Source organism: Acartia tonsa, chromosome 14, assembly GCF_053477335.1.
Source record: "Acartia tonsa isolate MP-2025a chromosome 14, ASM5347733v1, whole genome shotgun sequence".
Classification (NCBI taxonomy): domain Eukaryota; kingdom Metazoa; phylum Arthropoda; class Copepoda; order Calanoida; family Acartiidae; genus Acartia; species Acartia tonsa.
This window is the reverse complement of record NC_137273.1, coordinates 17,130,864-17,155,512: the sequence shown is the minus strand read 5'-3', so window position 1 is coordinate 17,155,512 and position 24,649 is coordinate 17,130,864. Positions and strand designations below refer to the sequence as shown.

The 24,649-nt window shown below is 33.0% G+C and overlaps 2 protein-coding genes across 4 annotated transcripts in view; both read right to left on the bottom strand.

The window, feature by feature from the left end:
- The window catches only part of sprt (PDZ domain-containing protein sprite), a 175,151-nt gene extending 160,740 nt beyond the window's left edge, over positions 1 to 14,411 (bottom strand). For both annotated transcript variants that reach the window (XM_080147771.1, XM_080147772.1), the window contains exon 1: positions 14,217 to 14,411. In XM_080147771.1, the coding sequence (XP_080003897.1) occupies positions 14,217 to 14,247 (31 nt within the window). In that variant the 5' untranslated portion in view covers positions 14,248 to 14,411. The remainder of the gene's footprint in view (positions 1 to 14,216) is intronic.
- LOC145305908 (voltage-dependent anion-selective channel-like) overlaps positions 1 to 24,190 on the bottom strand; it is a 326,720-nt gene extending 302,530 nt beyond the window's left edge. The window contains exon 1 of one of the 2 annotated variants that reach the window (XM_080147775.1): positions 24,164 to 24,190. The gene's annotated coding sequence lies outside the window, so the exon portion shown is untranslated. The remainder of the gene's footprint in view (positions 1 to 24,163) is intronic. The other variant, XM_080147776.1, reaches the window with a different exon arrangement.
- Between the last annotated feature and the right edge of the window lie 459 nt (positions 24,191 to 24,649).

Sequence of the window (24,649 nt, the reverse complement as noted above, 5' to 3'; positions counted from 1 at the left end):
CGTCACACATGACATTATTCAGCGCCTTATTAGGTAGGGTTATTGTTAGTGCTCGATGGGAACTTAAAAAAAACACAAGTTACAGTATAAATTGGCTATTATAGTCTTTTTAAATTGCTTTAAACCCAAAACTTGCTAAAAAAAAATTGTGGTTAATGCTGTATTGGTTTTAGCGTAATACAAACATTAAATGGAGACTCAACATTTTTTTTATTTTTGATACTTTTTTTTCTAACGTTAAAGTTAGAAATAAAAGTATTTCCCTTATTGGTCATGGAAAAGACAATAGGTTACAAAATACAAGGGTTAATGTCCGTTTGTCCTACCGTTTCAGTGCTACGCTTTAATGGACACTCATCATTTTTAAAAATTGTATAGCATTATTTTTCTAGCGTTTAAGTTAGAAATAAATATTATAGTAATTCCCTTTTAACAATGGCAGGGCAATGGGCGACAAAAAAAAGTCTTTATAGTATTTGCCAACCAATCAATCAACGTCCGTACGTAACTTATAGCTCTTATAGTTAATCTAGGTATGTTAGAATTGTAGATATGATATAATTATCCTATTCAATTTATTTATCTAACAATGATTCGTAGGACAACAAAATATATTTTAAGCAAGACATCTCTATAATCAAATTCTAAAATGCTAATTTGTCTTTAAACAGTATATCCTATAGTATATTACTAGCGGCTACGCCCCTAGAGTCCTCTAGGGGCACTTGAGGCGGAGAGAGTCGAATTTAATAACCCAATTTCTTATTTTAGATTTTAAAGGAAAAAGAAAATAGTTATAAACCTTCCTTGGACCTATGAGAAGCTCCCCTGTTAAGGAGAACCCGATCAGTTCAGCGGTTAGCGAGATCCTCCGGTACAAACAAACACACAGACAGACACACAAACATCCTGTTACTATAGTAAAAGGATAATAGATAAATCCTTTAAAAACAAGGATGACAAAAAGAATTAAAGCGATCAAAACATATCATAGAATAAGACAAACTAACATTTACAAATATAGAGTAACTGTACTTTTAAAGGGGGGGGGCGAAAGTGACACTTTTTGAAACCAAAACTAAGAGTCAACAAAGGAACTCAACTAAAAAAAGGGTTACAGGTCTGAGATTTTGCATGGCAGTTGCTTTATAGGGGTACAATATGGAACTGTGAAGAAACGGCGGCGCAACCGCCGAAAACCGCCGTTTCCCGCCGTAATTTTTGTTGCCTTTTCTCGGCGGTTTTCGGCGGTTGCGCCGCCGTTTCTTCACAGTTCCATATTGTACCCCTATAAAGCAACTGCCATGCAAAATGTCAGACCTGTAACTCTTTTTTTAGTTGAGTTCCTTTGACTTTTAGTTTTGGTTTCAAAAAGTGTCACTTTCGCCCCCCCCCCTTTAGAGTAAAACATTACAGGTGGGAGGGGTTACATAACTGTATGTCCCCACCCCGAGGGGTATATTCCGACTTTCAATTGGGTCTTTGATAATCAACCAATGGCGTCGGGAGTATTAAGTATTAAAAAAGCCAAATCGCTACAAAAGAGCAGACGAAAAAGAGCAACTGGGGGATCTAGGGAGTTTATTTTGGACGCTTTATCTAAGAAATCATTATTTTATAAATCAATTTCAGGACAATTCTTTGATACACAATTAAAATGGCGAGTGTACTTTTAAATAAGAATCTACCCATAAGTGTACATTACTGGGTTTACTTTGTGTATTTTTCAGGGAGGGAGGGGACTAGTACTAAAAGTTTTATAATAACGTTTTCTTATTCGTTGGCTTAACAACTTTGGGGACTTGATTCTTTTTTTCAATATTTTGATTGTCCCAACGTTTTGTAAGAAAAGGTAATATTGTGTATCGTCATTGTGGATATACATCAATCTATCAGTCATTGTCTTATCCCTTTAGATCCCTGCTATTGCAGGGTTTACTTTGTGTATTTTTACAGCTAAAAGGATATTTCTAAATTGCAATTCACAAAGGTGTCTGTTCACTTACGCAAAAAGACACAATAACAAATATAAACGAAACAGGATGTTAGTCTGTCTGCCTGTAATAAGGAATCTTTCTAACCACTGAACCGATATGGTAGCTTTTCATAGGTTTTTGGAAGGTTTTTAACTATTTTGGGGGAGGAAAAAAATGATCCTAAATTACTCTAGTGGTCAAAAGGGGAGGAGGTGGTCTTACTGAAGAAAGTGTAGCAAAAAAGAAGTTAGTACTGTTGTAATAATATGCAATTCTTAAGATTTGATAATGTGTTAAATGCACGGCTGTGAATACACATCACAAAAGATGCATTATTATATTCCAATGGATATAGAATACGTGGATGTTATGACAGGGGAAATTTTCTTGTCAATTCAAATTGCTACTTTAGTCCTCATTGGTCAGAGCTTTCCTCCAGTAAGATTGCATTGAGGGTATATTTATCCTTATACTAAAGTAACAGGATGTGTGCCTGTGTGTTTGTGTGTTTGTATGTTTGTGTGTTTGTTTGTACCGAAGGATCTCGCTAACCGCTGAACCGATCGGGTTCTCCTTAACAGGGTAGCTTCTCATAGGTCCCGGGAAGGTTTATAACTATTTTCTTGGGGGTTGGGACACCCCCAACCCCCCCAAAAAAGAAAAATGCCCCCCCCCAAAAAAAAAAAAAAAAAATTTAAAATTTTTTTTAACTTAAATTAAAAAATTAGGGGGTGGGGCACTCCCCCCCCCCCCCCCCCCGAAAAAATATTTTTTTTCGATACCCCAACAATTTATTTTTTTTACTTTTTCTTTTAAATCTAAAATAAGAAATTGGGTTATTAAATTCGACTCTCCCCTCCTCAAGTGCCCCTAGAGGCCTCTAGGGGCGTAGTCGCTAGTATTAGCCAAATAGAAGGACCATTTTATCAGAGTAGAGGAAAATATGGTGCAACATCCAATTAATTATTAAATCAATTATTATATAATTCTAGACCTTTGCCCATCCATAAGAATGACAGATACCAAGAAATCCGTAAATGTACTGTACACAAGTTTTTAAATCACAAGGGCTAATAACCACTAAATAACTGCTAGATTTTACAAATTTATTTTGTCTTAGAATATTTAGAGAATATTTTAATAAAGCTTTGGGGACCAGTATAATATACATTCTACTGTCCCCCCTCTTCAAAGTCAAAAAAAATTGCTACTACTGTATTTTTAAATTGATTGTATAATTATATCCAATTGAAATTAAATTGTAGATAAAATCATTGGTGGAAATGTTTTTACACGGCTAATTTGTACCAACTTATTAAGGTTTGAATGTTTTATTAAAACTTTGGGGACTAGTATGCTATAAATTCTAATATCCCAAATACATCCCTAGCTAATTCTAAAAAATCTTGCTATTAATTGAATGAATATCCCATTGAAATCAAATGGTAGATGTAAATTATTGATGGAAATGTTTGAACACAGCTAGTTTGATAAAAGTCCTTTGTAACAAAAGATAGAATTTTCTAATATAAGTTTTGGGACCAGTATAATATACAGTCCCAGTGGTAACGCACTGAGTTACGGTGATGAGAATTAAAGTTCAAACCCACTTGTGTTGCTATCACAACATGTTGTCTCAAATTCTCCAATCATTCACGCAACCTCCCCCAGTTGCGTTAGAAGGGAGATTGTTAGGTAGTTTGGATGCCTAATAATCAAGTGTATAATACCAACACATCCCTTAATCCCAGGCTTCTCTTATGAGAGCGTCATTCATTACGGTGACTTAATCTGGGACACCTGCCATACTCAAAATCGGCGAGGGTGAGGTAATAATGAGGAGCTCTCATGAGACAGCGTGTCAAGTCATACTTGAACGTGGAGCTTAAGCTGGCCCTGGTGGCTATACAAAAGTGTCTCAATATACTCCAGGAGTCTTAGGTCCAAACTCTAAGAAACTATGGCTAATCAAACAAAAAAAACAGTCTCATATCCCTACATCCCTCCTTTGCTAAAGTCAGAAAGAATGCTACTACTAGTGTCTGTTTTTGGATTGATTGATTACCCCATTGAAATGAAATACTGGTGGCTAGGAACACGGAAGGTGAAATAAACAAAACAAAAAAGGTTGAAAGCTATAAATTGTTGGGTTTATGGATTGTTTTTAGGCTCAGATTTTAAGGGATAGGACAATTGATTACAACTTTATTGCCCCATATTTTGCATGTTGAATTTTGCCTTTTAAAGCTTGGACATTATAGAGGCAAGATATAGTTGTAACTTAATTAAATTGCAAAGGTCTCTATCTCCCTAAATCTCTCATGTAGTCAAGAGTAACAGGTTGATTAAATTGATCAAAGCAATAGAAACTATCTTTGTTTTTAAGACCCTATATCTAATTTAAAGAAAAAGCTAAAAACCAAAACACTTTACTACTTTATAAAACAAGATGAAAACCCTGTAATTTTTTACTAAACCTTGATTTAATAGTTTATGATCTATTTTAGAATAAATTAACTATGAGTAAAACAAATTTTTAAATTGTTCACAATCACTTTAAGTATGAATAAAAAAATGTATAAACAGTTTACGATATCTTAAACCATGATAAAAACAAATTTTAAAAACAGTTCACAATCCCTTTAAGTATGAATAAAACAAATAGACAGCAATCTAAATTTGGACTAAGGAAGTGCTATTGTAAGCATTATAAGATCTCTGAATCATAGACAGATATTCAGCTATTTAAATTATGTAATTTTTGTGTTATTTTTAGTTTTCACCTACTTACAATAAATACAAGATTCACTAATATTCTTATTAGAATAGTTTTTAACGCATCGTATTATAGACAGCTTTTCGCTGATATTAAAATAAATAATTTAGAATTAAAATCAGTTTTGTAAGCCCCTAGAGGCAAAGGCCCCTGGTTACAAAAATGGTATTGATTTTATGATTTTTTGTTTTAATATTTGTTGAAAATTGTCTGTAATACGATGCTATAAGTGATTTTTCAGTATGGCTGAGAAACGGTTCTAATCCAGCGGATATAAATCAGTTTCGAAACCACATAATCAACATTATCTTATTCTTGTTTATCGTAATATCTTCCATTGTCTTATTTCTCAATAGCCCATAATAAGACCATAATGTAGAAATAATATAAACTGTAAGTCAACACAAATCACCCAGACTAACAAGGAACTATTTATTTCCTAGTACACCATATAAAGAACTTTTCATCAAATAAAGTTGCAAAAAAAATATTATAATATTATGATAACGAAAACTTTACAGTCAAATATTATTTGTTCGCGTTACGGAAAAAAAAATACCGAATCAATTCCTGTTTTATTGGCCCCAATTAAGCATAGGATATCAATAGTTATTTATCGCATCGTATTAATTAAACAGCTTTCCGCGGATAATAAAATAAAAAATTACAAATTAAATAATGTGCTACATATGCGGAAGTGAAAACACACCCAACTATTCAAATTCGCAAATGCAATTTTTTTTCTTATGAAGCTGCCAAATTTATTAACAACATTTGCACGACAAAAAAAAGAGATAGGTCAATTGGCTAACAAAAAGTTTTAAGGACGTCCAAGCTTTTTTTTTTTGGGGGGGGGGGGTTAAAATTTTAATAGAATGTTTGAGAAACTTTTCTGGGATCTTGCTGTGTCAAGTATCAACTGTTGGGAATATCAAAGGATGGCTCCATGCAAAATTTGAGCCGGATCCGGCCAAAACCGGCCGTGAATTTTATAAAAAACCGGTTTTTTCCGTTTTTTAGGGGGTATCTGTAAATCGATTCAGCTGGAGCAAAACCGGTTGGAGGTACAAAAAAATTTACTTCACATGAAATTTAACTAATGCAATTGTCTACAAAAATGTACTTCATCATCAACTTGATTGGACAACTCTTTCCCCTCCTAAATGTCCATTAAAACTTCGGAAACGGCAAAAATCGCACATTTCTTTATTTATGTTTCATTCGCCTTCGGCTGACCGTTTAGCCGTTATTTGCCGCCGAAGGCGTGATTTTTGGCGATTTTTGCCGTTTCCGAAGTTTTAATGGACATTTAGGAGGGGAAAGAGTTGTCCAATCAAGTTGATGATGAAGTACATTTTTGTAGACAATTGCATTAGTTAAATTTCATGTGAAGTAAATTTTTTTGTACCTTCAACCGGTTTTGCTCCACCTGAATCGATTTACAGATACCCCCTAAAAAACGGAAAAAACCGGTTTTTTATAAAATTCACGGCCGGTTTTGGCCGGATCCGGCTCAAATTTTGCATGGAGCCATCCTTTGATATTCCCAACAGTTGATACTTGACACAGCAAGATCCCAGAAAAGTGTGGTATATCTACCCCCCCCCCCCCCCACCCCATCTCGTTTACGTCCTTGGTTGACTATTTATATCAATGAAGAATTATAATAATAAAAGTTGTAATCGGGGATCTAAAGGGATAAGACAATAGCTGATAAATTGATAAATTGATGTAAATTCTGAATGAAGATACACAAAATTACACCTTCCGTACATTAATATTAGCAGTTGGAACGTTTGAATACTCAACTTAATGCATCAAAATTCACTATTCAAAAGTCCCCAAAGTTGTTAAGCAAACGAATTAGAAAACATAGTTACAAAACTTTGAGGTCTAGTGTAATATACTGCCCATTGTCCCCTATCTCTGTGTGCACAAAATCGAGATAACATATTTATTATTATTCCTCCTCTCTTTATCTTTAAAATTTTATCTTGTAATCTTGTTCCAAATAATGTGCAAAAAATCATGTTAAATAATGGATCTAAAGGGATAAGACAATGGACGATAAATTGATGTAGATATCATCCAATGATGATAATCTAAATTGATTAACCCCTCTGTATATTAAAGTTATGAGATTGAAAAGTTTGAATACTGCCAGCTTGAACTAACCAATGGAAATCTCTTGAACACAAAATATAAACCTTACCTAAAATAAATGTTAAAAAATTTAAGAATAGAAAATTATAACCTCAAATAGCAAAGCAAGAAAGTGAGACAGAAAGATAGAGAAGGAAGGAGAGAGGGAGAAAGATAGAGAGAGAGAAAGAGAGAGAGAGAGAGAGAGAGAGAGAGAGAGAGAGAGAGAGAGAGAGAGAGAGAGAGAGAGAGAGAGAGAGAGAGAGAGAGAGAGAGAGAGAGAGAGAGAGAGAGAGAGAGAGAGAGAGAGAAAGAGAGAGAAAGAGAGAGAAAGAGAGAAATAGAGAGAGAAAGAGAGAAAGGGAAAGAAAAAAAATTATACTATATAATAGAAAACAGTCATTCTTTAAGATACTTAAAGCACCAAACGGACGGACATACTGGCCTAATTATAGAACAACTGCGCTACAAATCAGTAATGTAAAATTTCTTTTGCACTGCTGAAAATGTGAAAAAGTGACGGCTCGCGGAAAAAATCATCCAAAAGTTCGCACACTTTTCTTCAAACTTTTTATACGTAGCGAAGCTACTATAATTCATTAGATTTGTCCGCACGTCCGTTTCTTATGAACCCCTAAATTTTGTTTACTATCATTAAAGATTTATATCAATTTATCGTCGATTGCCCATAAGATCCCGTAAGTATTTTTTTATAATTCCAGACATAATAATTAACCAAACTCTCCCCCCATCAAATGTGTAAAATTCTGCCTTTGCTAGCTGTTAAAAAAGAGCTATTGACCTTTATGAAGCCTTAAAAAGTGAATCGGTTCAGTATTTTTTAGATCTTAATTATTAAGCTTCAGACAAAAAAAAACGTACTACTTAATCGCAGGATTAAAAATGTAATAGGTAAGTAAAAAAAAATTGCGGCATTTTCAGACAGAATCTCGCATAATTAATAGTTGCTACGCTACCATTGGACAAAATCATTCTTTTTTTCTTTTCTTATGATCTTTGACTTTTGAAATTGATATAAAATCTTTTGCAAACATTTTATTTCTCAGGCCTAACGTTCACATAAAACTGTAACTTTTTTCTAGTATCACTTCGAAACCGATTAATATCCGGGGGATTAGAACCGGTTCTCAGCCATACTTATGATTATGTATAGCATCGTATTATATCCAGTTTTCTATGAATATAAAAATGTACAATCATAAGATTAAAACCTGTTTTTTAACTCGTGCCTTCGGCATCTAGTTTGAATCTTTTATTGTACATTTTTATAACCACGGAAAGCTGTTTATAATACGATGCGATAAATAACTATTATATCACAGCTACAATAAGAACTATATATTTTAATCTTCAGAAGAGGTAATTTTGTGTTTATCATAGGGGATGTACATCAATTTATCGGCCATTGTCTTATCCAGTTAGATCCATGTTTTATTAGGCTGTATTGGGGGCACACCCTCACGGTTTTCTGAGCAGATTATGCCATTAATATGTTTCTAGCAGTGCGATATAACTTCCGCATATTTTCACAATCGCAAAAATTATTAAAGGATACTTAAGGGAAGGGGAAGTGTAGTTTTAAAAGGAAAAAAACATTTGGGAGGGGTGGTTTTAGGGCATTTCCTCTCCCAAAATAGTTTCTTGGACATAAGCTTGACTGTAAAGGAGAATCTTATCGATTCAGAGGTTAATAAGATCCTTTGAATCAACAGCGAGACACCTTTTTACTTTCTTATAAGAATAGTAAAAGTTGTAAGAATATGCGGTTTTGATATTATAACATTTTTGTGGATTTGAAAGTACACCCTTTCTAGCAGTTATATCATAGAGGAAACTAGAACAGTTATGGCCAATAGTAACATATCCTTTTCTATAATTTGAAGTAGTAAGGTTTTTTTGTCTGTACCTTAAGATTTTGTTAGCTATTAGACAGATTGAGTTCTCCATTTTAGGGAAGCTTAACATATTCACAGGCTATTTTCTGCCATTTCCTCCTTTTTACAATACAAACCCTTTAGATGCTAGGGGCACAGCAGCTAGTTTTTATATAAACAAGTATTACTGAATTCACAATTAGCGCAGCAATTAATAAATTGACAAAATTTAGATGGACAAGGACAATTAAGCAGCTGGCAATTTTAAAATAATCAATGCCAATTTTGGCCATAAAAAAACTAGTAAGTTTATGATATGTTTAGTAAATGTTATGTTAAATTACAGTCAGCCAAGTTACAAAAAAAAATTTAGAACAAAAAATGACAAAATATAACGTTTTATTAATAAATCAATATTCACTAGAAAAAAAATCAGAAATCAATAACTAAGGAAAAATTCATAAGCCCTCTTTTTTATTCCTCTGTGTTTTGGTTAAGTTGAACTCTTTTTTTATGCATTTTTTATGAGAATTATAAAAATTGAGAAAGGTTAGATAACTTTCAAATTACATTTTTAGTAGCGCAGCTATATAATAGCCTATTAATCTTTTTCTTATATTTCATCAGTTGCTTCGCCACTAGCCACTAGGGGAGGGCGAGTTAGGTCATGAAAATTAAGCTATAAAAATTGGAAAGAATTTTAATGAATATAAAAGATTTGAAATCTGCATAAAATTTTAAGGATTTTTTATAAAATTCGTTTTTTATATAATTCATTATTTAAAAGCGCAAATCCAATTTAAGTTTAAAAATTTTGACCAATAGGATAGGTGGATTGGAAACTACCTGCGCTCTAATTGGTTGAATGATATACGTCACTTAAGCTTCTCCAATCAGGGCGCAGATAGTTTGTATTTGCGCTTATAGATAAAGAATTATACAAAAAACGAATTTTACAAAAATTCCTTAAAATTTTAAGCAGATTTCAAATCTATCATATTCATTAAAATCCTTTCCAATTTTTATAGCTTAATGAAAATAGCCTAAAATATCCTTAGACATTTTAAGCTTTTCTGAAATAAATAACAAATTTGGACCAGCATTTTCCGAGATCTTTAGCTTCAGACAAAAATACTTTTATAAAAGAAAATTAAGGAATAATATGAAAAATGAAAATACCAAAATAAGATACGTTAAATGATTGAAAACAACTTTATATTTAGGTTATAGCACCAGAAAAAAATCTATTTTGCCTCCAATATTTCAACAAATCTCGTATTTTAGATTTACAATAGAACAATGGAAAAAAATTATGCAATGATGATAAACAACGTTACCCCTTAAAATTATAAAGTTAAAAAGTTTGGACACCTATCAAGATTTTGTAAATCTGCCCCAAGTTTTTTTAGCCAACGAATGAAATAAATTGATTATAAACTTTATAATTCTGTTAGATTCTAGCTTGTTAATATTTTAAGGAATTATAGTTCTGTAGATTAATTTAAGATCAAATGCTCACCCTCCCAGTGAGGGGCTGTTTATTACACTAGTCCCCAAAATTTTATAATAATGTTTTCCTTTGAGAATTTATTGAATTTTGATAGTTAGGTTCATTAAGTTGAGTTTCAAAACATTAATTGTAATCTACAAAAGGGGTAATGTTGGTATCATTATTGGGGATGTACTGTACATCAATTAATAGGCCATTAATAATAGTCTTATTCCTTTAAATTCCTCCCCTAATAATAGTAATCACTTTGAGGTCAAAGTTCTAAATACCAATGAATAAGTTAATTTTCTGTTTTATATATTCTTGAAATACAGCTAATTTTGTTTATCAACCCTTATTATTTTAAAGAAATTTTAAGATTTTAAGTTTTGGCTGGCGTTTTTAATTAAAGTACTCCCCTTCCCCCCCCCCCCCCAACCCTTTCTATTTCTAAAATGAATTGATAATAAGTGGAGTTCTTTCTTTGATCATTACTTTAGGTTAGACTAGACTAGGGCAGCCCCGCAGGTAAAGGCCCTCTGCAGTGGCAACCAGCGTTGCGGAACCGTTTGATTTTAGTGCAGCTCCGGTTTCGGCTCCGGCTTCGCGGATCCGTATGTGATGATGGCGGCTCCGGATCCGGATTTGGCTTCGACTCCGACCTAAAAATCAAGAAAAACTCGACATATTTTTTTCCCACGTCTATTTTTGACTTTTAAAGATTTTAAAAGCTCAATTTTTGATAAAAATGGACTTGAAAAACTTAAAAGGGGCATTTGCACATGACAAAACAGAGTTATCAAATTATGATCTTTATTTATCTAGCCCAGAGCCGGAGCCGTTTTTTAACTAAAATTACGGCTCCGGCTCCAGCAAAATATGGCGGCTCCCGGCTCCGGCTCCGCAACACTGGTGGCAACAATGGCTGTTTTCTAGTAGCGAAGCTACTTTTTAATTCAATGTGTTCGTCTGAAACGCCTCGGGGGAAATGGGCAAAATATAAAGTAAAGACTAGGTACAAAATGATTTCTCATAATATCATTTCGTTGTTTCAAGAACTAGCTAACCCTAATAAATATTGGATTAAATTTATGATGAGGGCAACGGTTTCATTTTATGGAAATGGCCGAAAAATTTATATACATCCCCAATGATGATACACAAAATTACCTATTAGGTAGATTACAATAAATAACACTGAACTTAATGAACCAACCAATTAAATTCAATAAAAGTCCCTAATGTTATTAAAGCAGAGAATAAGACAATGTTGATATAAAGCTTATTATTTTAAACAGCTTCACTACTTATCAGTGTTGCGGAGCCAGAGCCGGGAGCTGTGGAGCCGCCATATTTTGCTGGAGCTGGAGCCGGAGCCGTAATTTTCGTTAAAAAACGGCTCCGGCTCCGGACTAGATAAATAAAGAGATTTGCATGTGCAAATGCCCCTATTAAGTTTTTCAAGTCCATTTTTATCAAAAATTGAACTTTTAAAACCTTCAAAAGTCAAAATAGACGTGGGGAAAAAAATATGTCGAGTTTTTTCTTGACTTTAGGTCGGAGCCGGAGCTGGAGCCGGAGCCGCACCAAAATCAAATCTCTCCGCAACGCTGCTACATATGGATGTTGTCATCCTTGTTTCTTTATCAATGGTCACGCTTCGTATATCGGAAATGAGTCACAGGAAAGTCAGGGATCTAAAGGGATAAGACAAAGGCTGATAAATTGATGTACATCCCCAATGATGATACACAAAATTACTATTTATGTATTTTACAATTAGAAGTTGAAACGTTTGGACATTCACCTTATTGAACCAACCAATCAAAAGTCCCCAAAGTGAATAAGCCAAAGAATAAAAAACGTTATAATAAAGCTTTGGGGACTGGTGTATTAAACAGCTAAATGTCCCCTCCCTTCCTGCACAAAAAAAGGAAATAAAAAGGGAGTTGTTCACAATTATATTATAATCTTAAGTTAAATAAGAATAATAAATGGATATATACTACGTGGATATTGTGAGAGATTCTCGCATACCCTGATAAAATGTTTCTCACAGCTGGCTAATATAACGATACCCCCTTAAGACTCTAAGCCATCACTACTCCTATCCCAAGGAACATATTGACCTGACCAATATATAAGACTAAACTATCAACCTAAATTGACGACAAAAAATTCCCCTGGTACAATATCCATGAAAAATATATCCATTTAATAGTGATAACATCCAATCTTCAAAAATGAAATAAATAGAACATAAGTTTTCAATTAAATGTATGATACAATATATTGTAATTTTAATCATGAAAAAAAACCAGAATTATTTGGTAAATAGAATCTTAAAGTCTTTAATTTTTTAACATAGCGAAGTTAAATAGAATGATGGTCTGTATGTCGGTCCGTAATAAATTGTTCTTAAATCTATTTTATATTAAACCCTGCTAAAGATTCCTATGGCAATAAGGATCCTGGATTTTAAAAATTTCGTTATTCCAGTATGGCGTCTAAAACGCTTGATAATCGTTGGATTAGAACCGGTTCTCAGCCTTACTGAAAAATTATGTATAGCATCGTATTACAGACAATTTTCCACAAGATACAATAAATAACTATTGATGACACTTATAAATTAATATTCTGTTTATTAAGTTCTGACACTTGACAAATATTATTGTTCGTTTGTCTAACTGTTTAAATTTTTGAGCTTCGAATTTAAGGATGTTGTCATCCTTGTTTATTTATTAAAGGAATTATGACTCATTTATTTTTAAACAATTGTTAAGCTTACATAATTTCCTTTCTTTACAAACGTGGCTACTCTATAATTCTAAGTATTATACGACCGTACGTCTACTTTTTGCTTAAAGATTAATACTTATTACAATTTACTGTTATTTTTTAAACTAAGCTTTCAAATAACTAGGATTGATCTGTCTATTTATTTTAGGCATATTAAAATTTGTATGATGATTTCTGTGACTGTTAAGTACAATTTAGAAAGATTAGTAGCTCTATAATTACTACCAGAAGGTCAGTGCGTTCATTTTAAACATGATATTTTTTAGATTATTGAAATATTTTTTTATTAAACTTTAATTTTTGGATTGGCGATTCCTTGGACAATTGTGTACCTATAACACTGAAGCATCTCTATAATCAAGTTTTAACTGTTTAATAGTTGTTAAAGTCTGATTTTCATATATTGAGGTTTACATTTTAAAAATCTTTCATATGAAGATTCATATAGCAATAAGGTACAATTTAGAACACTTAGAAACTCTAAATTCTTAACCAGAAAGTCAGTACTTTTATATGATATTTTTAGCCTTTTCAAAAAATATTTTTTTTTTCATTAAATTATTATCATAATAATATTAATTTTGGATTGGTGATTCCTAAGACAATTGTAAATATAAGTGAAGCATCTCTATAATCATGTTTTAACTGTTTGATAGTTGTTAAAGTTCGTTTGTCATATGTTGAGCTTCCAATTTAAAAATCTTCATATGAAGATTCATATAGCAATAAGGTACAATTTAGAACACTTAGAAACTCTAAATTTACTACCAGAAAGTCAATAATTTTATATGATATTTTTAGCCTTTTAAAAAATATTTTTGTGTTAAATTATTATCCTATCAACATTAAATTTAGATTCATGATTCATTGGACAATCATGTATAAACCTAAATCTATTCAAAATTCAATTTTTGACAGTCGCTTATGTTTTATACTTGTTAATTTTCGTTTTTCTATCTGTTATAGTATATTGAAATTCACCTTTAAAAGTGTTTTCATATAAAGATTCATATAGCAATTATGTACAATTTAAAAAGCATAGTATCTCTATATATAACTAATACCAGAAAGTTTTTAAGTCCATTCAAAGTATATTCGTGTTTTGCTGAAGTAAATTTTTTATAAAAAAAACTTACCTCTTAAAGTTCTGGTTAATTTTCCGAACATTGTTTCACTGTTATAGTAAATTTTCGTAAAAATTTAGAAAACAATAATCACTAAAAAATGTCACTTTTTAATGTATAACTTTTGATATATTTTGTTTTATATTTATATAACTTTAAAAATCACGTAAAATGATGCCTTGACACTCCAACGTTTAAAATCCAACTGAAGTATTATATTCAAAGCAAACAAACCATCCGTCCACCTGTAAGAGTGTGTGTGTGTGTATGTATGGCGGTGTTATCATAAATCCGCCAAATAAAAATTTTCGCGCATTATAAAAAGGAATTTCAGGTTCGTTGCAAAAGCTGTTTGAAATTAAAAAATGTTCACATAAAGAAAAAAAGAAATAAAGAAGGAGAAAGAAAGAAATAGAGAAAGAAAGATAGAAATGGGGAAAGCAAAAAGTGAAAAATAAAGAGAAAAGAGAGGAGGAAAGATAAATGGGGAAGAAAAGAAGGATAGAATAGAAAGAAAAGAAAGAGAAAAGAAGCAAGATAGAGAGGGAAAAATAGATAGAATAGAGAGAGAAAAAAGAGACAAAAAGAAAGAAAGAAAGAAAGAGAAAAAAAGAGAAAGAAAGAAAATGAAAAAAAGAGAAAGAAAAAGAAAGAAAGAGAAAGAAAGAAAAAGAAAGAAAATGAAAGAAAATGAAAAAAAGAGAAAGAAAAAGAAAGAGAGAGAAAAAAAGAAAGAGAACAAAGAGAAAGAAAGAAAGAGAACAAAGAGAAAGAAAGAAGGTAAGAAAGAGAAAGAATGAAAGAATGAGAAAAAAAAGAGAGAAAAAGACGTAAGGAAGTAAGGAGAATGAAAGAAAAAAAATGTGAAAAAGAAACATCACTGCTTTTCTGATTGCTAGCAGATTTTTATAATTTGCTTATATAAACTTTTGCGTATGCGCATAAACATCTCAGTGTGCATCCCCAGCCCCCTTTAGGTCTCTCCTTTTTATCCCTTGCCTTGGGGGGGGGAAGGGGGAGGGGTAGAGGGCGGAAGTGTTGTATTGTAAGAGATGGGGGCCAGACAGATCAACCCACTGACCGTATATGTGTGTAAGCGTGCGTGTGTGTGTGTGTGTGTGTTTTGGCTTATATTGCTTAAACATGCAATTGAAGCAAAGGGGTGAATTTTTGTTTTTTCTTTTGGGGTGGAATTTTCTTTATGGGTGTGTGAAGGGGTTAAAACGGAAGGGGAGGGGTTGATTTTTATGCTTTCACCCTCTTATTTAAACATATTCATAACCAGCTAGGGGAGGGAGAAGTATTTTAACCCAAAAAAACAAGGATGGCAACATTCACGAGAAGCAAAGCTAAAACATATAATTCTTGCTCTTTGGATTGAGGGATAGAACAATGGATTAATATCCGCTGGATTAGAACCAGTCCTTGAGCCATACTGAAAAATCATGTAATACATACAATTTTCCACAATATTAAAATAAAAATCATCAACTGGTTAAATCTTTTAATTTTGATAATTTTAACATCCGTGGAAAGCTGTCTATAATACGATGCGATACAAGCGATACAAGAGCAGTTATCAAAGGGGGAAGACATTTTTTCTTGGGGGGGGGGGTGTTAACACCCCCTTCGCACGCCCACGGTTCACTGTATTTACATAGTTTTATAATCCTTTAAGATAGGGGATGAGGGCTATAAAAGAAAATCTTGTAAAACGAGGGTATTTTATAATAAAGGTGTGTTGGTCAAAAATTAATTATAATGGAATCATCCGTTTAACCTAAATCTTAAGTATTAACACTGGAATGATTTTGAGCGTAATAAGCATCTAAGATTACAAAATGTAAATACTAGAAGCTACGCCCCTAGAGGCAGGGACCTCCAAGAGAGTGGGGATAAAGGTAGGCACCCCCAAATTTTTTATTTTAGATTTTTACCCCCCCCCCCTAAAAAAAATTAAAAAGCTTGGACGTCATTGACCTTTGAGACATTGTAAAGGAGAACCATATCGGTTAAGACTCCGAGACATCCTGTTACTTTTATGTAAAGATCTTTCTGTAATTTTATGACAAATTAACAGAATTTTTAAAGACTTCTAAGCGATACTCGATTTCTTTTCTGATTTATTCAGTCTCGTTTTTATGGATACTGTTATCCTTGTTTATAAACATATTTTTACTTAATGTTTTTTCCTGGATTCAATAATAAATTCTATGCAGATTATATGTTGATTATATGATGCTAACACAAAAGAATTTGAAAATTTAAAAGATTTTCCATAATTAACAATGTTCGTTTGTCCGTACGTTTCTCCGTCCGAAAATAGATTATCTTTCTTGCTTATTGACTGATTTTAAAAAATCTAAAATCAAAGATTGCTTAGAATTTTATTTGTTATCGAACAATTATATCAGTTTTAATGATTTACTTACAATACCGATAAAAAATAAATTGAGCTTATCCTTATAATAAAGTAACAGAATGTGTGTTTGTCTGTGTGTCTGTCTGTACCGAAGGATCTCTCTGGACCGAGCGGGTTTTCCTTAACAGGGTAGCTTCTCATAGGTCCCGGGAAGGTTTATAACTATTTATGAGGAGGGTACCACCACTCTCCCAAGAGAAACCACAAAAAAATCGAAAAAAATTTAATCTTTGAGAGACTTTATAGCAACATAAAGAGGTATCGTATAGACTAGAACAAAAAAAACATTTAAAGTGCCACTAGAGGCCTCTAGGGGCGTAGCCGCTAGTAAATTATAAAACAGTAATAAACTCATGGATCTTAAGGGATAAGACAATTGACGATAAACAGCTATACATACCAAATAAATAATAAACAAAATAACCCCTTCTGTAGATTAAAATTGGTAGTTGCTAGTTCAAAAGTTTGGACACTGCTAGTTAGAACCAACCAATTAGGATTACTTAATGTTTTTGAGAGAACGTGTTTATAAACTTTGGGTACCAGCATAAAATTTTATTTCCATTCTCTTTCTCTCTCTCTCACTCTCTCTCTCTCTCTCTCTCTCTCTCTCTCTCTCTCTGTCTCTTTCTCTCTGTCTCTATATCTCTCTCTCTCCCTTTCTCTCTCTCTCTCTCTCTCTCTCTCTCTCTCTCTCTCTCTCTCTCTCTTCTCTCTCTCTCTCTCTCTCTCTCTCCTTCTCTCTCTCTCTCTCTCTCTCTCTCTCTATCCTTCTTCTCTTCTCTTTTTCTCTCGCTGTCTCTCTCTCCATCTCTCTCTTCACTCTCTCTCTCTCTCTCTCTCGCTCTCTCTCTCTCTCTCTCTCTATCCTTCTTCTCTTCTCTTTTTCTCTCTCTGTCTCTCTCTCCATCTCTCTCTTCACTCTCTCTCTCTCTCCATCTCTTTCTCTCTCTCTCTCTCTCTCTCTCTTTAAACCTTAAAAAATCTACAATTTCTTTCAAATTTAAAATGCAAGTTTTGGCTGCTCTACCAATGAATATACATGAATATAACTGTCCTTGTTTTTATAATTTTAATCTTGTATAAAATCTGCTTTCGTAAGGGTAAGTCACAAACAGGGGAGGGAGGGGACATTGGGTTGTTTATTACACTAGTCTCCAAAGTTTTATGATATTATTTTCTTATTCTTTGGCTTAGCAACTTTGGGGACTATTATTGAATTTTGGTTGGTTAGTTCATGAAGTTGAGTGTTTAAATGTTTCAACCTTTAATTAAGGGGTAACTTTGTATTTTACCTAATGTAAATCAATTTATCTTCCATAGTCCTTTCCCTTAAGATCCCTGACAAATATCACAGTGATAGGATAGGCCTCATTGTTACAAGAATCATCTTGCAAAGTTTTAAATTTTGAAAAAGAATTTTAATTGAAATTGTCTAAATTAACTATTAGAGAAATACGTTTCGAACGGAAGGACGGATTGATTTGTGGAAAATCTTCGCTTTTAAAGATATTTCTCGTATTCATTCGAATCCGGTGGATAGGAACCGGTTCTCATCCATACGAAAATACGATGCGAGAAATAACTATTCTTATTATTATCTCTTATTTTGAAAGGTTTCGTGAATACAATTTTAACACGCAATGTGTTTTCTATAAAACTTCGTCTTCCTCATTCTATCCCTAAGTATTAAAGTAGACAAAGCTCAAATTATGCCAAAATGGTGTCAAAAATCCTCCATGTGACGTCATAATCATGAAAGATTTTCCATCTCTTTTTTAGGGGTTTCTTTCCCACTTCTCCTCTCATCTCCCTCATTTTCATGACGTCACATGGATAATTTTTGAATAATTTTTAAATATCTCTATTAGTTTTGATTTAAGCTTTATATTTTATAATAAGTCTTTGTTTGCCTTTAAGATCTCACTAACCAAGGAACCGTTTCAGTTCTCCAATTTAGGAAAGCTAGATAATGTTCCGGGTTGATTTTAGGCTATTTTATGTATAAATTTAGATGGACAATTTCTTTTGGGAAATTGGTGGTACCCTCCCTCAAATTTTTTTTTTTTGGGGGGGGTGTTAGGGGTGTCAATCCCCCCCAAGGAAATAGCTTAAAACCATCACAGAACCAGTATGTATATTCCCTGATTAGTAGAGCCCAATCGGTGCAGTGGTTACTGAGATCTTAAGCTTCAGACGGACAGACATGCAGAAGGACAGACAGATATCGTTCTACTTTGTATTATAGATATCTGATTAATTATGTTTTCAATAAAAAAAATATATTGGACATGTGCATTTTAATTTGTAATTTAAATTAAGCCAAATACTTGACCTCGATTTGTTGGGGGGTTTTTTTTTTGGGGGGGGGGGGCAATTGTAAGGCTTTTTATGCAAAGTTTGGTAACTTAAAAGTATCAGAAAGTATGTCTGTTTTTAACTTTTTAATCTTCCTCCCTTTCTAATAGTTTGGGGGTAAGGAGAATATTATTTCCCTCCACAAATAGTTATAATCCTTCCCGGGACCTATGAGAACTACCCTGTTAAGGAGAACCCGATCGGTTCAGTGGTTAGCGAGATCCTTCGGTACAAACAGACAGACAGACAAACAGACTTCGTTCTTCTTTGTATTATAGATTGATTCCGTCCCCCAAAACATACAAAGGTAAAGATCCAATTATTATCGTATTTAACCCATCCCAATTCTAATCTGTAGATATTGAATTTAAAAATGTGTACAGATAAACTTGTGAATATTGCCTCTGTGTTATTGGGGTTAGAAGCGAAGCTTCTCCACAGTTAAAACTTAGTAACGCCCGTCCGTCGTGTTCCACTTGTTATGATAGACTAACGGTCAGAAAGTCATATTTACAGTTATACAGACAGGCAGCCATACAGATATACATCCTATAACTTTAAAATATAATACTGGATCACCGAATAGTTAGGTTAGTTTGGCAGGTATGGTATATTAATATTTATTTTCCAACGTTATAAGTAAAAATCCTCTAGCGAATGTAAACTAAGCAAATTTTATCTAAGTGCAACTAAAAAAATGCATGTATTTAGGGCCGAAAGTAAGAAACTTTACCATAAAATCCAGGGCGGGAGGATCCTTAGAAATTACTAAAAGAACATTTTTAGGTTTTTTTGAGAATTGGCCAACTTTTAGAGGTTTTTGAGAACTAGGAACAAGTTATTTTGAAACGGACCAAAGTATCTGATGATATTCCTCAAGGCTTTTTCAGGAAGCACACGAAGCTATAGTTCTTATTCAATAAATTATTGACTCCCTTCCAAATATTGCTATTAAAATTGAATGTGTGATGACCCAAGGACGTCCAAGCTTTCAAATTCGTTTGGTGGGGGTGGGATAATCACCCCCTCCTTGGACGTCTCCTGGTGTGGTAGCCAACGCCAACCCTAGAAATCTCCCCACCTCTAAATATAGATTTTTTTTTTTTTGGGGGGGGGAAGGGGTAAAAAACATATCTAAGGCATAGAAATTTTTGGAGGCTACAATTTCATGTTTAAGTAAAATTAATGATTAAATTTTTGTAAAATCTTATGTGAATATTAAAACTCTTTTTAAGTTTTTGTCAATCCAATTTGTAGATGCTCCGTTTTTTATACTTTTTCTATCATCTTTTGTCGACATAACTTGGGGGCAAAACAATATCTTTTTATCTATAACACTCAATTTTACTAGAAATTAGAGCTTGGGTTGGAGAGGGACAATAATCACTAAAAACTAATCAGATGTGTGCAGAAGAAAGGCCACACACACCTCTTAAATTAAGGGGGACTTTTTATAAAACTTGCGCGCTTCGCACGTCAGTTTACCGATTTCTTGACACTTTCTTGACTTTCGAATAGTTACTACATTCTGAATTTTAATAAGCTTCCCATAGGATGTTTTTTCAGTTTTACTTTTAGATTTTAGTCTTGGAGTGGTTTTAGTCTATTTTTCTGCTCCTCCCTTCCCCTAGATGCTAGTGGCGCAGGGAGAAAAGGGACAATTAACTAAAACAATATAAATATCCCCAGAGATTTGAGGTATAAGACAATGACCAATAAATTAATTTACATCCGTAATGATTATACAAAATTAACTAATTTTTCTTTTGATTTCATTTATTGGTTAAAACGTTTGGACTCGCAACTTAATGAACAAACCAATCAAAATTCAATAAAAGTCCCCAAAGTTGTTAAGCAAAGGTATAAGAAACGTTATTATAAAACTTTGAGAACTATTGTAATAAACAGCCCATTGTCCCCTCCATCCTTGAACACTTTACCCCGATTAATAGCACGGTAGCTGGGAAATTTGAGGGGAAAGAAGGGTTGTAAATTAATTAAACCGACGATAAACCCTCTCTTTAAAAAAAAAATAAGGATGACAACATACATAAAAGCGAAGCTCTAAAACGGTAAGACAAACGAACATTAACTCTTGAAGAGTGTCAGAACTGAATATACAAAATATAAAGTTTTGACAAAATTATATGTAAATTTGTTGCAAAACTTCTTAAATAAAGAATTCTGTTTAAGGACGTACTGACATTTTTAGGACTTGATTATAGAGATGCTTAGCTTATAATATTGTACCATAATGTAACAGGAATCAGTACTCCAAAAAAATTTTGGGGGGGGAATTTTCATTTTTGGGGGGTTGAGGGTGTCCCACCTCCCAAGAAAATAGCTAAAAACCACCACAGGACCAATAGGTATATACCCTGAAGAGTAGAATCCGATTGGTTAAGTGGTTACTGAGATATTAAGCTTCAGACGGAGAGAGCTACTTTGTATTATAGATACTCTGTATGTCAGTCTGCCAGTCATATAACTTTTAATTGATAATTTCTAGTGTCAATCCATGAATTTTTATGCTTCGCTACTTATAGATGTTGTCATCCTTGTTCTATTTATACTCTTTTTATCATCGATAGTAAAGCTTCTGTGTAATTCACTATACTTTACGTTTCACTAGCGACTACGCCCCCATAAGGGCCTCTAGGGACACTTAAGGTGAGAGGGGAAAAGTCGACCCTTCCCCTTTTTCAATTTAAGTTTAAATATGACAAAACCTGCTACTTCGTTTTCTTTCCATGATCCATATCATTTTACTAGCGGATACGCCCCTAGAGGCCTCTAGTGCCACTTTTAATGTTTTTGTTTGTTAAAGTCTACGATAATTCTTTATGTTACGGATGCCTCTTAATGTTACGTTGAAGTCTCCCAGATTTTAAGAAAATTTTCAATTTTTATGTCATTTCTTTTGGGAAGGTGGTAGTACCCTCCCCCAAAATAGTTAAAAACCTTCCCAGGACATATGAGAATCTACCCTGTTAAGGAGAACCTGATCGGTTCAGCGGTTAGCGAGATCCTTTGGTACAGACACACAGATAGACACACAGACAGACACACAGACAGACACACAGACAGACACACAGACAGACACACAGACAGATACACAGACAGACAAACATCCTGTTACTTTAGTATAAGGATAAAAACTTAAAATATAAAAAAAATGTTTCAAATGTAATTATCCTAGGAAAAAATCTTCAAATTTTTAAAGTGTAAAATTGTCGAATCAATATCGTCTAAAAAGGAAAAAATTTTAAAATTCTTTTTAGTTTAAATAAAAGCCGCTAGGCGTAACTTTTTGTAATGAATAGCTATAAATTTTTACTGTTTTAAATACAACAAAATAATATTACTAAATTGTTTTTTTTTTTATTTGAAATAAATTATATCTTATGAATTTTAAAATAAATTTATAAGAATTTATTTAAGTAGATATAAAATTGAATATATGTCTTAGAGTATTTTTTAATCGACTCTTGTTATGTATATCCACTAGCAATAAGTAACTCTACATTTTCTTACTCATTTTATATATGAAGAGCAATCGCACATTAGTTATCTCAAATTTACTGTAAATGCCTTGTTATTGTTTGAACTGAGGGAACTGCGTCCTAGGAAGTTTTACAACTTTTTCGGGAGAGGATACCACAACCCTCCCTAGAAAAAATTACACCCCCAAAAAAAATTTTCTAAAATTAAAAATGGGAGGGAGTCCACCCTAAAAAAAAATTTTTTACTTTTTCTTTTAATATAAGAAATTGGGTTATCAAATTCGACTCCACCCTCCACAAGTGATACTAGAGGCCTGTAGGCCAGGGGCGTAACCGCTAGTAATATACATATAAAATGATTGACTACCAGTATTGCTGCCCCGCTTAAACCAAAATCAAGGAAGGTATTTGATATGATCCCCCAATTATAAATAACACCCCTACTATCCTATTTTATAATGTAGTAAGCTTTTTTGTCTATAGTGAAGAATCTCACTAACCATTTAGATGGTTATAGGCTAATTTATTATTATTAAAAATGTCGTCGTATGGTTTTAGGCTATTTTTCAGCCCTTTTTGTATCCATTCGAATGTCTCTAGATACTATGGACGCAACCGGGGACCTATCTAGTGTTCATAAAAAGATTCCAATGATTATGGCCAAGATATGAATAACTTTAAAATATTTTTAGATAATCATGGATTTATCCCAATTATATATCTACATATAACAATGTTATATGTTGCTTTAAAAAAAATTACAAATTTATCGTCTGTCTTTGACATAGAATATATAAAACTTTATGTTTTATTTAAAGAAAGATATGATATTACCTTAAGGTTACTTCTTATGAAAAATCGTTGCAATAAAAAGATTGTTTAGTGCCATCTAGCGGTAAATTTTAAACTACATGTAGAAAGTGTAAAAATAGCCCACTCCGATTGGCGGAAGTTTTGGAAGATTTTTAATGCTCTGAAAAAAAATTATTATAATCTTTTTTAACAGTTATAAATCTATCTCAACCATCTATAATACAAAGTAGAATGATGTCTGTCCGTCCGTCCGTCCGTCCGTCTGTCTGTCCATCTGAAGCTTATGTTCTCGGTAACCACTGAACCGATCAGATTCTACTCTTCAGGGTATATACCTATTGGTCCTGCGGTGGTTTTAAGCTATTTTCTTGGGGGGTGGGACACCCCCAACCCCCCCAAAAACAAAAAAATCCCCCCCCCATTTTTTTTTTTTTTTTTTTTTTTATTTGCTGAAGATTTCCTAGGTCCTTTGTTAAAAAATATTTTTTATTCCAGCATTTATTTTGAATGAAAGAATAGCAACATTCTCTCACTAAAAACAATAAATATTAATTTTTTTTTTTTTTACAAATTTTACGAATTTTATGAATTTTACGAATTTTACGAATTTTACGAATTTTACGAAATTTACGAATTTTACGAATTTCGCGAATTTAATCGCAAAATGTTTTCCTGCTGGGTAGGTGCGAAAATTTGTGATCCGTTCTGCTGGGTAAGTAATAGAAGATGTAATTATACCTCTTGGGGCAAAGCCCCTAGAGGCTAGGGGCGAAGCCACTAGTAACATTTATAAATTAGTAACTACTGCTGCTCCATAACGAAATATATTTCAAAGAAAAAAATCTTCATTATCAATCGCATCTCTTAGTGAAGTGAATCAAGCAAAGTAAGCTTGGTCAGTTTATTATAATCTTGATGTAATTAATATTGTTAGTTGCATTTACAGGTGTTTAAAAGAATCTCGTATACGGCTTTACCAATCTTTCTCAGTGATTTTATATCTATATATCTAACTATCTTTCTATCTATCTTACTCTCACAATATGGGATTGAAGAGAAATTGGAATGTAAATTACACTAGTACCCAAAGTATTATAATCATGTTATCTTATTTGAAGGGGTTTTCATAATTTGGGATGTATATCATTATATCTTCCATTTTCTTATCCCTTAAGATCCCTGCTGGGCTTAAACCTGCGGGACCAACTATTACCAAGTATGACCTAAATTAACCTGACCTAATGTAATTTAAACCACTTATCTTATGAAATAAAGGTTTTTGTTTGTTTATTAATATCTCGCTAACCACTGAACCATTTGGATTCTATTCTATATTTTAGGGAAGCTTT